Raw genomic sequence first — 14,094 nt, forward strand, 5'->3', positions numbered from 1 at the left:
CCCACTCAGGTGTGCCCAGGTCTGGTCTGACCATGTCTGCGCTCCATATCAAGCAAAGCAGCCAAGGACTGGCTGGAACCATTTATGGAGAGTTCATCATACTGGGCACCAGTGGCTCACGCCTCTTATCCTAGCTATTCAGGAGGCTGAGATCTGAAGATCGTAGTTCAAAACCAGCTCGGGCAGGAAAGTCTGTGAGACTCTTATCTCCAATGAACCACCAGAAAACTGGTTGTAGCACTGTGGCTCAAAGTGATAGAGCACTCACCTTGAGAAAAAGCTCAGGGTTGGAGCTCAGGCCCTGAGTTCAGACCCCGTGATCATGTTGAGATCTCCCACAGACTGTGACATTTGACTGTACAGTCATCACTTCTTTGCCCTAGCCCTAGGACCTTTGTCTGAACAACCACAAACTCAACCACAATTTGGTTGAATGAAACTCCACTTACCAAAAGCTACATGCACTTTTCCAGCATGTCTCTACTTTCAGATTGTTGGCATGGAGTGGAGGCTTAAGGGGAAACCTACCTTCTCAGCAGTGTTTCTGAGCAGTCTCCATTGTTGGGGTTTTCACAAAGAAGATCCACTCGAAATCCCTCGGGTAAAATACAGAAACAGTGATGATGCTGTCTCAGCCAGGTCCTGAGATCATGGGGCTTGGGGTGCCTCTCTCCTCTTGGGGAGATACCATCTTACATACATACTGCAAATGCAAGCACTGCATCTGCTGTCCCCTACCAAATTAGCGTTTGTTGCTCTCCATTTGAAACATGGCAGATTGTTGGAAGAAAGTGAGAATATCTTAGGGAAGAAAGAAAGAAATATCTTGCCAAGCACCGGTGGCTCAGCCTTTCATCCTAGTTACTCAGGAGGCTGAGATCTGAGGATCACGGCTCTAAGCCAGCCCGGGCAGGAAAGTCCATGAGACTAATCTCATTAACCACCAAGTGGTAGAGCGCCTGTCTTGAGCTGAGGGGCAGCACCCCGGCCCAAATTTCAAGCCCCACGACTGACAAAAAAAGAAAGACCTATGATCTAGGAAACCAGTGGGCTTGACACCCCACGAGCCCCACGGGGGGATGTGCTCGGGGAATGGAGGGAAAGGCTCACTAGGGGCTTCAGGAGGCCTCACCAGCCTTCTCTTCCCTCTTCCCGCCGTCTCCTCAGCTTTTTCTCTTGTTCTTGATTGGAATTCACCGAAAACTGAAATGAAAAGCTAGCTATCTTCAGGCCCGCAGGAAGAATAACGACGTTTGACCATTTCCACCGCAATACGCTCGAGCCACGCCCGAGTGGACTCTTAGAAGCAGGCATCCCCCTGCACGTATGTCTTCCTAGCGGCTGGAATGGTGTTTGTTTTTGGGAGCAGGCTCTACTTGAGGCTGATATAATGTGGCCATAATAAGCTGATAAAATCTGCCTGAAGAAAAAGCGCCTTCCCAGCCCTGTAGGTTTGAGAAGTCATTTCCAGGGCCTGTGAAAAAGTGGCACCAGGGAAAACGGGTGCTGCGGCGCTGGGAACTACACTACCCAAGGGACCGTGCGCCGAGAGCCAACCAATGAGAGCTGGGGGCGGGACTTCTGGTGGAGGCGGCTCAGCTTCCTTCACGCTTATCCCTGCACCTGCGCAGCGGTCATTTTGGCTGCTCGTGTGTCTCCCTTTTTCCTGTGGCTCTTAGTTCATGAGACTGAGACGGTGAGAGAAGCCGTCGCTCGCGCCCCGCAGAGCGGGTCTGGCGCTGGGAACGCCGCTCGCCCGCCCGCGGAGTCCGATGGCGGCGGCCGCCCTGACGAACGCGGCCCAGGTGAGCGCAGCGGCCGCGGGGCCCGCGGGGAGGGGCGCGCGCGGCCTGCAGCCCCGGGCCCGGCCGGGGCCCGCGGGAAAGGGGGCGCAGGGCAGGCCCGGGCCGCTGCCCTCCGCAGGAGGGCTACTACTGCAGAACCGGGATTTCCGGACCAGCCACGGCGGTGGGAAAGTCTGATGGGGCTTTGTTCAGAAAGAAGCGGGGCCAGGGCGCTCGCAGGGAGTGTTAAGGCAGGGCCTGGCCCCGAAGTGACACAGCCAGGGAGTGTTAAGGCAGGGCCTGGCCCCGAAGTGACACAGCCAGGGAGTGTTAAGGCAGGGCCTGGCCCCGAAGTGACACAGCCGGTGTGACTTCTGAGTGTCCGGTGAGAACGCTTCCCGCCAAGACGCGGACGAGGAGGCGCCCGCTGTCTCTGCACTTGGGGCAGGAGGTGGCTGAAGTTGGGGGGAGCGTATTTCTCAGGAAGCCACGCGTCCTGTCACAAGGGTTAGTTCTTGGGGTGAGAAACGCACCCCTCAGAAAGGAACGCGTCCTGTGGTCTCTCCTGAAGCAAAGACAGCACTTCTGTGTTTCTAAATATCTAGTATTTCTGAATTGCTTTCACCAGGCCTGTTTCCTCAAGGACTTTGGGTCCCTTTAAGTACATGAATGCTTAGCACACCTCACTTTTCCCCAGTCTATCGGGCTTCATGAGGACTGCCGGCAGGCTGTGCGTTGGCATCTTCATCGCTGAGGGCCTTGGGAACCATGGAAGATTATGAACCGAGGAGTTCACAGTGAAGGCTAGGGTTCATGTCCTCTCGGTGCAACTCTGAGGGAAAACTAATTGGACTGCCTGACAAAGCACAGCACGGGCCAAGCCCTTCCTTGCCCAAAAACAGACACAGGAGGACCAACGCTTAAAGTTTACTTGTTCATCCCAAAGTCACCTGGTTTCCAGGGCCGGATAGGAGACATGAAAGATCACCAGTGCTCCCCTAAATTCTCTGGCTCACTTCTGCCAGTATGGTTGAAGAGGCATGGAATATGCGTAAGGAAGAGGTCTTTACTGACTCCCACATGGTCTTTGAGGCTGTGGTCTTCTCAAGGTTGTTCTCCCTGCCCCTGGGTTTGGAAACCTGGAAGAGAGCTCCACCAGCTAAGGACTGGACAGTCTAAAGAATGGTGTGCATGTGTAGAGGAAGTACAAGCTGAGGCTCTAGTACTGGGACTTAAGAGTGGGGTGTGACCATAGATCTTGTGTTATGAAACATTCCAGGGAGAATCCCAGGGTAGCTACATGGCAGAAAGGAGGGGGACCCTGGGCTGCAGTCCTATGTCTTCCATGGCACCCATCTGCCCACCTGCCTACTGTTGCATGAGCAGGGGGTAGCAGCAGTGTCATAACTGAGGTCGAGAAAGTGGGAGGAGAGCAGACATGTAGTCAACATTTTCACCTGTTCCCATCATGACAGAGCACGGTGACCATCGAGGACGTGGCTGTGTACTTCTCCTGGGAGGAGTGGGAGCTCCTTGACGAGGCTCAGAGACACATGTACCTCAGTGTGATGCTGGACAACTTTGTCCTTGTGACCTCACTGGGTAAGTGTCTTATACCGTCCCAGGGTGGGCTGGACACTGCCTGCCTCATCCTCTTCACGTCTAGCCTGTGGGTGCTGCTTTTCTTTCTCTTCCTGGGCTGTGCTCAAAAGGCCAGATGCAGCCACATGCTTGCACTTTTCTCTCCCTGTGGCCCAAGTGCCTGCTGCTCTGGAGCCTGGTAGGAAGAATTCAAGGTACTCTTGCAGTGAGTCAGTGGATTCTACTTTGCTTGTCTCCTTCCTAGCTAGGTCATGGAATCTCTTTGTCCTGTGTTTTGCTCCTTTCTAGTTGACAGTTCTTGATGCTTGTTTGTGCTAGAATTATAACCACTAACCTGGTATTACTTCTGTGGACTAAGAGCCTTTTGGGGGAAGGGGAGAGGGACAGTCCTGGATGCTGGCCCATGGCTTTTTTGTTCAAAGCGAGCACTCTACCATCAACCATAGTTCTACTCCCAGCTTTTTGGTGGTTAGTTGGAGATAAGTGTCTCATGGACTTTTTCCTGCCCAGGCTGGCTTTGAACAACAATCCTCCAATCTGAGACTCCTGAGTAGCTAGGATCACAGGTGTGAGTCACCGGCACTGACCAGAGCTGTTTCTGTGAGGTCTTCATTCAAGGTTCTTTTTGTGATTTTTTTTTCTTTCTGTGGCCCATAAAAAGACATACTTGCCACATCTTTTCCTCATGAACTTACATTATCCAAGATCTGGGAGGGGGGTGGGAACCAGACAAGGATGGATGTGACTCCAGCCTTGGCTCGATGGTGCAGAACCCTGCTCCACTGGGCGAGAGCTTAGAGACGGTGTCACATCAGGCCATGTTCACCTTACACTTCAGCCCTGTTTCGTGACAAAGCCTGATTTCCACATGGTCTTCCAGGCTGTGGTCTTCTCGAAATTGTTCTCCCTGCCCCAGGGTTTGGAAACCTGGAAGAGAGGTGGTGGAGCCGTGGGACTGTCCAGCTAAGGGCTGCACCTCATTATTATTCCTCTTCCCCCTCCTCTTTTTCTTCCTCTGCTTTCTCCCCTTCCTCCCCCCTCCCTATTTGTTGGTTAAAACTGCCTTTGAACTGATTTTGCCAGGTCTCAGCCTCTTGAGTAGCTAGGATTACAGGTGTGAGCTACCATTGCCTAGCTCTTTTCTTCCCATTCTTGGTGCTTTGCCAGCTTGTTTTTCCACTGACTTCTGCTCCTAGCTTTTCTGCCACTTTTTTTTTTTTTTTTTTTTGGGGGGGGGGTCCGGTCGTGGGGCCTGAACTCTGGGCCTGGGCACTGTCCCTCAGTTCTTCAGCTTAAGGCTAGCGCTCTACCACTTGAGCCACAGCACCACTATCTGCTTTTTTCTTTTTGCTTATGTGGTGCTGAGGAATCGAACCCAGGGCCTCAGGCATGCAAGGCAAGTGCTCTACCACTGAGCCACCTTCCCAGCCCCTTTTCTGCTACTTTCTGCCCTCACTTATTGCCCATTCTCTTTCTTGCTGCCCCTGCTGTGCCCTCCATGGGTGGCCCAGACATTGGGTGTTAAGACAGTAGACACTGGAACTCTAGCTGCTCATCTGCAGTTGAATTTTTCTGTTTCTGGACAAACAGCATTTACATGACGACAGTAATTAAGGTCCTGCTGAAAGCCATTCACAAAGGAGAAAATTGGGAGCCCTATCTGCCTTCCCTTGCTGTGCTGTACCCAGCTCCTCTGCTTGTTTGGTGAGGCCTCCTGGCTCTTGTGAGCTTTAGAGCCCTGGCACCACAGAGCAGCCTCCACCTCGGTCTGATTCCATGTTTATCCTGAAAAGATCTCCATGTCCTCATCCACTAGCATTTGTGACATGGCTGCTATACCCAAAAGACGGCATGCCCTTCACCACTGTCTGTGCTTTCAGGTTGCTGGTGCGACATAGATAATCAGGTTCCTTCTGAGCAGCATGTTTCCGTGGAAAGACTGTCACACATCTGGACTCCAACGCCGGACTTACTCACCCAGAATGCCTATCTCTGTGAAATGTCTGACCCTGCCATGGAAGATAGGCAGTATACAGCCGAGCACAAAGGAAGACGTGATCAGAAATTGTACACATGCGAGAAACAATTCTCTTTCAGCGCAAACCTTTATCAGAACCAGGAGCACAGTGGGGAGAAATCCCACAGTAAGGACTTACACCAGGTCTATATAAAAAATAACTACAGCATTCACGCACCAGGGAAGTCCTATGTCTATGGGGAGGCTGAGAACAACTTCCCGGACAACTTGGGCTTCCTTCAGCACCAGGCCTCTCCTGAGGAGGTCAAGCCACGCAGCGTCGCTGGTTCTGGTGGCAAAAGTCACAAATGTGACGAGTGCGGGAAAGCCTTCCGCCGCAGACGCACGCTTGTTCAGCACCAGAAAATCCACACTGGAGAGGGACTGTATGAGTGCAGTGACTGCGGGAAAACCTTCACCTATAAGCACACGTTTATTCAGCATAAGACAGTCCACACGGGGGAAAAGCCTTTTGAGTGCAGTGACTGTGATAAAGCCTTCAGGTTCAAATACAAGCTTGTTCAACACCAGCGTGTTCACACTGGAGAAAGGCCTTATGAGTGTGCTGAATGTGGAAGAGCTTTCGGGTGCAAATCCAAGCTTGTGCGACATCAGAGAATCCACACAGGAGCAAAACCCTACGAATGTGCCGAATGCGGGAAGTCCTTCAGACACAGCTCCAGCCTTGTCCAGCACCGGCGAGTTCACACTGGGGAAAAGCCATATGAGTGTAGGGAATGTGGGAAAACCTTCAGACAAAGGTCCAGTCTCATTCAACACCAGAAAGTCCACACAGGAGTAAAGCCTTATGAGTGTAGTGAGTGTGGGAAATGCTTCCGTCAAAGCTTCAGCCTTATTCTGCATCAGAGAATTCATACTGGAGAACGGCCTTACGAGTGCAGTGAGTGTGGGAAGTCTTTTAGCAAAAACTGTAACCTCATTCAGCATCAGAAACTTCACACCAGATAAAGGCCTCTTGACACAGCCAGTTCAGGTAGCAGTCTATTCTGATTCAGCATCAGAGACCTCACGACCCCAGAATTTCTTGAATTCAGTGGATATGAGAAAGTCTTGTTCCGCACGAGGGAGTCCACCTAAGATGACAGTCTCAGACCCTCAGAGAATGTGCTGTTTGATTGTTCAGCTGTGTGACGGAGTCTCCTGCCTGAAGTTGAACCTCATTCATCTGAGCATCCACGGTAGGGAGGTGCCTCATTAGTTCCAGGTAGGTGAGTTTGGGGGAGCCACGTTCTGCATTTAACGTGCCCATGATCTTTCCCACGATAGTCATTCTGAAACCATTGCACCTCTACCACTGAGTATGTCCATATCTCATTTACCACAGATGTCTGTGCTCTCCCTCGTTCCCTGGACAATATTGTAGTCTTAATTCCTTGCAGGGGGGTTTCCATTCCCTTTCTTCTGACTGGTTTTGGGGCTTTCGCTTATTGGTTTCAGTTAGTTTAAGACAGAATCTTCTATATAGCCCAGGCTGTGCTCAAACTCACAGTCTGCCTGCCTTGGCCTCTCAGGTGCTGGCATCACAGTCTGAGTCAGTGCACCGGGGTTCCTGGCTCCTCCTCTGACAGTTTCAGTGGAATTTTTGAGCCTCTGAGTTATAGACCTTGAAAAACTGTCTGCCTCACATTGTTCTGGTGTGTGAAGTAATAAAGATCTTACTGTTTACATTATATTTAATCTTTTTTTTTTATAATTCCGGTCATTAGGCTTGAGCTCAGAGCCAGGGTGCTGTCACTGAGCTTTTTTGCTCAAGGTTAGCATTCTATCACTTGAGCCACAGCTCCACTTCCAGCTTTTAGTGATTAATTGGAGATAAGAGTCTCACAGACTTTCCTATCCAGGCTGGCTTCAAACCTTGATCCTCAGATCTCAGCCTTCTGAGCAGTTAGGATTACAAGTGTGAGCCACTGGCGTCCAGCTGTTACCTTTAATCTTAAGGATTCAATTCATTATATGTGGTAGTTGAATGTGATAGAGAATTGGAATCTGCCAGTATGAGGGGGTAAACAGTTTTGGGGAGGGGCTAATTTTCTGTGACTCAAAGGAATCAGTGCTGTGCCAGAGATCTCTCGCTAAACTTTGGCCCGGTCTGCATTCCTGCCTGGTACAGAAAATAAATACTTGGTCTTTGTCCTTAGTTCCTGAGATGGTGTTCCTAAAACCTATGGTAGTGACTCACATCAGAGGACATTAAATAATGACAATCACTGCTTCAGTGATTCGATGTAGGAAAGCTGGGAACTTGAGGCTCCAATGTGTGAGATTCCTGGTGTTTCTCAATTATATACTGATGGGTCTGCAGAGAAACTTCTGTTAGGAGAGCTCCTGGTGTGCTGGTCTATTCTGAGGCAGTGCCAGGTTATATGCTCTTTGGACATACTGAGACCCTACTTCCTTCTCCTCTCACAAGGCCATCAACCTAAGGATTTCTGATTGCTATATACCAAAGAGACTTAGGACAGAGTCCACCCAGGGATAACTCACTGTGGGTTCCACTCGTCTCTGACTCTGGTCAGAGATAGGAGCATGCAGACAGCTCCAGGAGGACTCTTCCAAGTGCTCCCCTTGGTCTTCCTGTTAGAGTAGTCTGTCCTGTGCTCGGGCTGATTCACACTTTCCAGCTGTGAGCTGTGTGGTCTCTAGTTTTGAGGGAGACCTTGCCAAAAGCTGCATCACAGCTGTGAGCTGTGGGTGCCTATCACTCATACTATGCAAGGCTGGGAAGAAAATGGCTTCCAGCTGGCTGAAGCAGGCATTATCAATCTAGAAATTGCTTCTTTTTTTTTTTGTCGGTCATGGGGCTTGAACTCTGCCTGGGCGCTGTCCCTCAACTCTTCTGCTCAAGGCAAGCGCCTCTACCACTTGAGCCACAGCACCACTTCCGGTTTTCTTAGTGGTTTATTGGAGATGAGTCTCACGGAGTTTCCTACCCAGGCTAGCTTTGAACCATGATCCTCAGATCTCAACCTCCCGAGTAGTTAGGATTACAGGTGTGAGCCACCAGTGCCCAGCATTAGAAATTGCCTTTTTTTTTTTTAACATTAAAATGTGTTTGTTTTTTTGTTTTGGGTTTTTTTGCTCTTACATTCCTTTATTTTATTCAACCACTGAAAACCTCTTAAAGTAGAAATAGAAATCTAAGGTCTAGGAAGGTGGCTTAGTGGTATAGAGTGCTTGCCTAACACGCATGAAGCCCTGGGTTCAGGTCCTCAGCACCAGATAAACAGAAAAAGCTGGAAGTGGCACTGTGGCTCAAGTGGTAGAATGCTAGCCATGAGCAAAAGCAGCTCAGGGACAATGCCCAGACCTTGAATTAAAGCCCCAAGACTGGGAAAAAATATAATAATAATAATCTAGAGTGCTGAAAGGGGTCCTGAGGTTTGGTGAATAGACCTGTGGAAACATGGACACAAGCCCGTCTCATCTTTTTCTTTGTGCATAAACTTCTTTATTTACCTCCATAGTACTAATTACTATAAATTTGGCCCATAGTAATGTAACTTAAGTCCTTATTCCTACTGAGCAGCCATTTGATATAAGCAAACGCAGAAATAAATGCTTCAGACTGGAAATGTGGCCTAGTGGTAGAGTGCTTGGCTAGCATGCATGAATCCCTAGGTTCAATTCCCCAGTACTACATAGACAGAAAAAGCTGGAAGTGGTGCTGTGGCTCAAATGGTAGAATGCTAGCCTTAGGCAAAAGAAACTCAGGGACAGTGCCCAGGCCCTGAGTTCAAGCTCTAGGACTGGCCAAAAAAAAAAAGAGAGAGAGGGCTGGGAAGGTGGCTCAGTGGTAGTGTGCTTGCCTTGCATGCCTGAGGCCCTGGGTTCGATTCCCCAGCACCACATAAACAAAAAGAAAAAAGCCAGAAGTGGCGCTGTGGCTCAAGTGGTAGAGCGCTAGCCTTGAGCTGAAGAGCTGAGGGACAGCGCCCAGGCCCAGAGTTCAGGCCCCACAACCGGACCCAAAAAAAAAAAAAGAGAGAGAGAAAGAGAGAGAAAACTTCATCTTGCCAGCCACCGGTGGCTCATGCCTGTAATCCTAGCTACTCCAGGCTAAGATCTTAAGATCATGATCCATGCCTGCCGGGGCAGGAAAAATCTGTGAAACTGTTGTCTCCAATGAACCACCCGAAAACCAGAAGTACTGCTGTGGCTCAAAATGGTAGAGTGCTAGCCTTGAGCAAAAAGAGCTCAGGGACAGCGCCCAAGCCCAGAGTTCAAACCCCACAACTGACAAACTAAGTAAATAAATAAATACTTCATCCCTTTTTACTGATATAAAATATAGAAGAGGAGAAACATGAGGAAAAGCAACCACTTTGTTCTGTCCATTCATGTACTAAGTCCTCACTGTATGCTATTAAAATATTATTCTTGTAAACCATATACATGAGACACAGTTGAACTCAAGGCCTCATGCTTGCTAGACAGGTGCTCTGCCATTTCAGTCACATCCCCAGCCCTTTTTGCTTTAGGTATTTTTCTCACACTCATTCCCCAGATAATCCCACACTGCATCCTCTCATCCATTCCCCATCTTAGCCAGGTCACTGGCATACTATCAGGCCCAGCTTATTTGTCCAGATGGAATTTGAGTAACTTGCCAGGAAGGCACTGAATTATGATCCTTCCTATATCTGCTTCTAGAATAGCTGGGATGACTAACTAGTCTAGTTTTATAGTGTTTTGAAGAGTGCAACAAAAATAAGGAAAAATGAACAGCCTATAGAGAGAAATAATGTTTCAGTGGAAAACTGCAGTGGAGTCCGGTCGGCACTAAGCTCTCTTCCCTTCTCTGTCTGTCCACAGCTCTCCAGACAGATGTTCACATTTTTGTCTGACCTTCCTGAGTTGTTGTCTCTACGTACGTCTGCCTTGTCCCTGAAGCACACCAGGCTGACGCTGCATGGTTGTGTAAGCTCACAGGAACCAGCCCAGCAGGCAACCCTGGAAGTAACCTCTGCGTCCTCTGTGCAGCCTGCAGAGGCTCACCGGAACGCCGGACGTGACGCCGGACGTGGTGACCAAACAAGTGGAAACCACAAAACACGCTTTACTACGCTTTAAGCCTGTCAGGTCGATGTGTGTGTTTTGTTTTGTGTCCTGGTTTGTGGTGCTCTGAGATCGGGGCCTGCATTTGCTAGGTATGTGCTGTGCTACTGAAGCAGGCAGCTGTCCTTCTTTTGCTTTTTGCCCTGACTGGTGCCTGGACCCCAGTCTGCCTCGGTCATTACACTTCCTGCAGCAGCTGAGAAGATGGCCTGGACTGCACCTGCTCCTGGCTGCTTCTCTCCCGAAGGACCCTCACCGGCCCAGGCTGGCTCAGAGACCGCCTCCTATGTGGCTAGGGTGGAGGATGGTGCCTCCTGCAAGCTGGCAGTTGGGAGGAGGTTTTGAGAATTTTGGTCCGACTTGGCCTTGAACCTACAAGTCATGGGCAGGCGTGAGCCACTGCACCTGCTGGGCGTCATTTGTATGGTGGGTGTGTAGTACGTGTAGTGGGTGTGTTGTAGATGGTGGGTGTGTCGTGTGGTGGGTATGTTGTAGATGTGTGGAGGGGGGCTGTGGTGGGAGTGTTGTAGGGGTGTGGCGAGGTTTGGTGGGTGTTACAGGTGTGTTGTAGGGGTGTGGCAGGGGGTGTCTAGTCCCACCCCACACACCCACACCGGCCCGCACACTGGCTCACCAGTAGGCCTTGGCCCAGTACCCCGCCTGCTCCAGCCCGCCAGGCTGGCACAGTCTCGGCTCCTGGATCCCGACGCCGTTCTCTGGTCAGGAGCTGGCTCTGGGCTGGGAAGGTGGTTCAGTGGTAGAGTGCTTGCCTCCCATGCATGAGGCCCTGGATTCGATTCCTCAGCACCACATAAGCAGGAAAAAAAGCCAGAAGTGGCGCTGTGGCTCAAGGTAGAGCGCTCGCCTTGAGCTGAAGAGCTGAGGGACGGCGCCCAGGCCCAGAGTTCAAGCCCCACGACCGACCAAAAAAAAAAAGAAAGAAAGGCTCTCTGTGCAAGCGCACTGACCGCCAGAAAGAAGGAAATGAAGACGATGGTGGGAGCCCGCCCGGGGACCCGCCAGAACCACACTTCCTGCGAGCGGCGGTGTCCGGGCGGGACTTCCGGCATCTTGAGGATGTTTGGACCAATGCTGTGGAGGATGGGGCGGGGCCCACGGGGACCCCTGCGGCCTTGGAGCTCCTCGGGTGGGTGGGTGCTGTGTGCTCAGCCTTAAGAAGACTCTGGCTTCTGGGCTTGTGGCTCCGATAGGGCCCTGATGGTGCCCACTTCAGTCAGCAGAACGCGGAGTGAGGAGGGGCGGGGCAGCGATTAAGATGTGGGCGCCGTGGTCTGGGGCGGGGCCTGCGCGGTGACGGACCTCGTGACTGGGCGGATGCGTGGCGTTCTCGAGCTCTCAGGCGGCAGGGCGCCTCTCCGGGAAACACGCGCCCCCGCGCGAGCCCGGGCCCTGACGCCCGCAAGCACCGCTCCGGCTCCTCCCGGCCGCACGCTGAGGCCAGTGTGGACCGCGTGACCGGGCGGGGAGTGGGGAGAAGCACCGGAGGCTCAGTGGTGCTTGCCATGTGGACACCCCTGCGACAGGGAGGAGGACTCCTCGAGGAGTGCTCCCTGCGCCTGGGGCAGGCGGTCACCCTCGAGTCCAGGCTTTTCTTTCTGCAGAGATTGTAGGGGGTTTTGTAGTTGTTTTGTCAGTCGTGGGGCTTGAACTTTGAGCCTCAGCGCTGCTCTTCAGCTCAAGGCGAGCACTCTACCACTTGAGCTACTGTGCTACTTCCGGTTTCCTGGTGGTTTATTGGAGATGAGTCTCACGGACTTTTCTGCCCTGGCTGGCTTTGAACCTCAATCCTCAGATCTCAGCCTCCTGAGTAGCTGGGAGGACAGACGACACCGCGCCCGGCCCTGCAGACCATGTCTTCTTACTAGGCAAAGGCACTACTGTTTTCCCTGAAGTTCTCTGCGTGCCAAGACTCCTTGTTCCCTGTGTCCTCTCCCGCCAGTCCCTGGATCCCATTGCCCCGCCGGCCCACCTCCCGACAAGATGGCTGTCCACAGTCACCATGCCTCCGGGCTCTACGCCTGCTTGCCCTTCTCCACCTGGCCCTGCCATGAGTCCACCCAGGTCCCAAGTGTCAGTTGTCCCCGTTATCTGCGGAGCCCACAGGCTGCTCCTGACAGTCTTCCTTCTATCGTACTTTACTTGCCATCCTCCATGACAGGTTGTTCTAGGTTAGTACTGCCAGTTACCTTTCTTTCCACGGTGACCTTCTCATGTCTGCCAGAACCCTGGGCACCTGACCCAGAGGGCCTGATGCCGGCCACACTGGGAGGGGCTTGGACTGGGCCTGGTGCATGAGGGCTGGAGGAGAGCCTGGCCTTGGACAGTACCAGCACGTCTGTCCACCAGTGTTGGATGCCAAGGGCAAGCAGCATATACCTTGCTTTTTCTCCATCCTGGACGCCCTTGTCATTTCTGTTTTTATTTCTTCATTTTCTTTTTTTTGGGGGGGGGGAGGGGGTCCAGTTGTGGGGCCTGAACTCGGCCTGGGCACTGTTCCTCAGCTCTTCAGCTCAAGGCTAGCGCTCTACCACTTGAGCCACACAGTGCCACTTCCAGCTTTTTTCTTTTTGCTTATGTGGTGCTGGGGAATCGAACCCAGGGCCTCGTGCATGCAAGGCAAGCGCTCTACCACTGAGCCACCTTCCCAGCCCTATTTCTTCATTTTCTTGTTCTGTGATCCTGGAGTTTGAACTGAGGTCTGCTGCAGAGACACTTCTCCAGCCCTTTTTCAAACTGGTTATTTGTGTGTGTGTCTGTGTGTGTATGTGTGCCTGTGTGTTAGTACCAGGGCTTGAACTCAGGGCCTTGAACTGTGGCTCAGCTTGCTGGCTCAGAGCTGATGCTCTACCACGTGAGCCATGCCTCTAGTCCCAACATTTTGCTGGTTAATTGGAGGTGAAACCTGGACTTTTCTACCTTGGCTGGCCTCAAACTGTCATCCTCCTGATTACAGTCTTCCAAGTAGCTATGATTATAGGTGTGAGCCATAGGTGCTCGGCTTCTGTTTTTATTTCTGATTAAAGTCTGTCCACCCCACTTTCTACTAGAATGGTCTCTTATTATACCTATACTCACCAATCACTCTGTTTTAACTTTATATTCCTGGGCTTGGAAATGCATTTCTACAGACACTTACTTGTCACCAACAATGAGCCAAGGCCTTGCTAAAAGTCATTTGCCTAGTATTAGGTTGGAGATCCTGTTTACCTCTCCTCTCTGCACTGTATCTCATCCTGTGTCCTTTGCTATTATGAGGGCTTTCTTCGTTCTGTGACCTTGTGGTCCCATTAATATGTAGCAGTCTTTCAACTTGATGGTAGCCCTTGCAGACTGAACCAAGAGTATACTATGCAAATGTTTTTAATGGGATTGCCCCTTGGGAGCATTTCTCTGCCTTCAGGCTGTGGGCATGCAGTGAAGGATGCTGAAGCATGTTCGGCGCCCAGCACTCGTGTGGCAGGGTCATGTACTCCAAAGGCAGGCCCCTCCTCTTGGGTGATGCACCCTGTGACATATGTGGCCCCATCCTGAGAGATCTTTTCCATACGGATGAATACCAGAGCCACAGCATGGACTAAAAACACCCTCACTCAC

General features: G+C 51.4%; 1 protein-coding gene and 1 non-coding gene across 2 annotated transcripts; one reads left to right on the top strand and one right to left on the bottom strand.

Moving 5' to 3' along the window:
• Positions 1–1,712: 1,712 nt before the first annotated feature.
• LOC122110652 (zinc finger protein 132-like) lies at positions 1,713–7,037 on the top strand. The gene is made up of 3 exons (XM_042683243.1): positions 1,713–1,805; positions 3,260–3,386; positions 5,267–7,037. The coding sequence occupies exons 1-3, from the start codon at positions 1,773–1,775 to the stop codon at positions 6,370–6,372; spliced, it is 1,266 nt and encodes a 421-aa protein (XP_042539177.1). The 5' UTR covers positions 1,713–1,772; the 3' UTR covers positions 6,373–7,037.
• A 6,039-nt stretch (positions 7,038–13,076) lies between these two features.
• Positions 13,077–13,141, bottom strand: Trnaa-ugc. Its single transcript has one exon. It is a non-coding gene; the product is annotated as a tRNA-Ala (tRNA).
• Positions 13,142–14,094: the final 953 nt, after the last annotated feature.

Source organism: Dipodomys spectabilis, unplaced genomic scaffold, assembly GCF_019054845.1.
Source record: "Dipodomys spectabilis isolate Male_0828 unplaced genomic scaffold, ASM1905484v1 ptg000080l, whole genome shotgun sequence".
NCBI lineage: Eukaryota > Metazoa > Chordata > Mammalia > Rodentia > Heteromyidae > Dipodomys > Dipodomys spectabilis.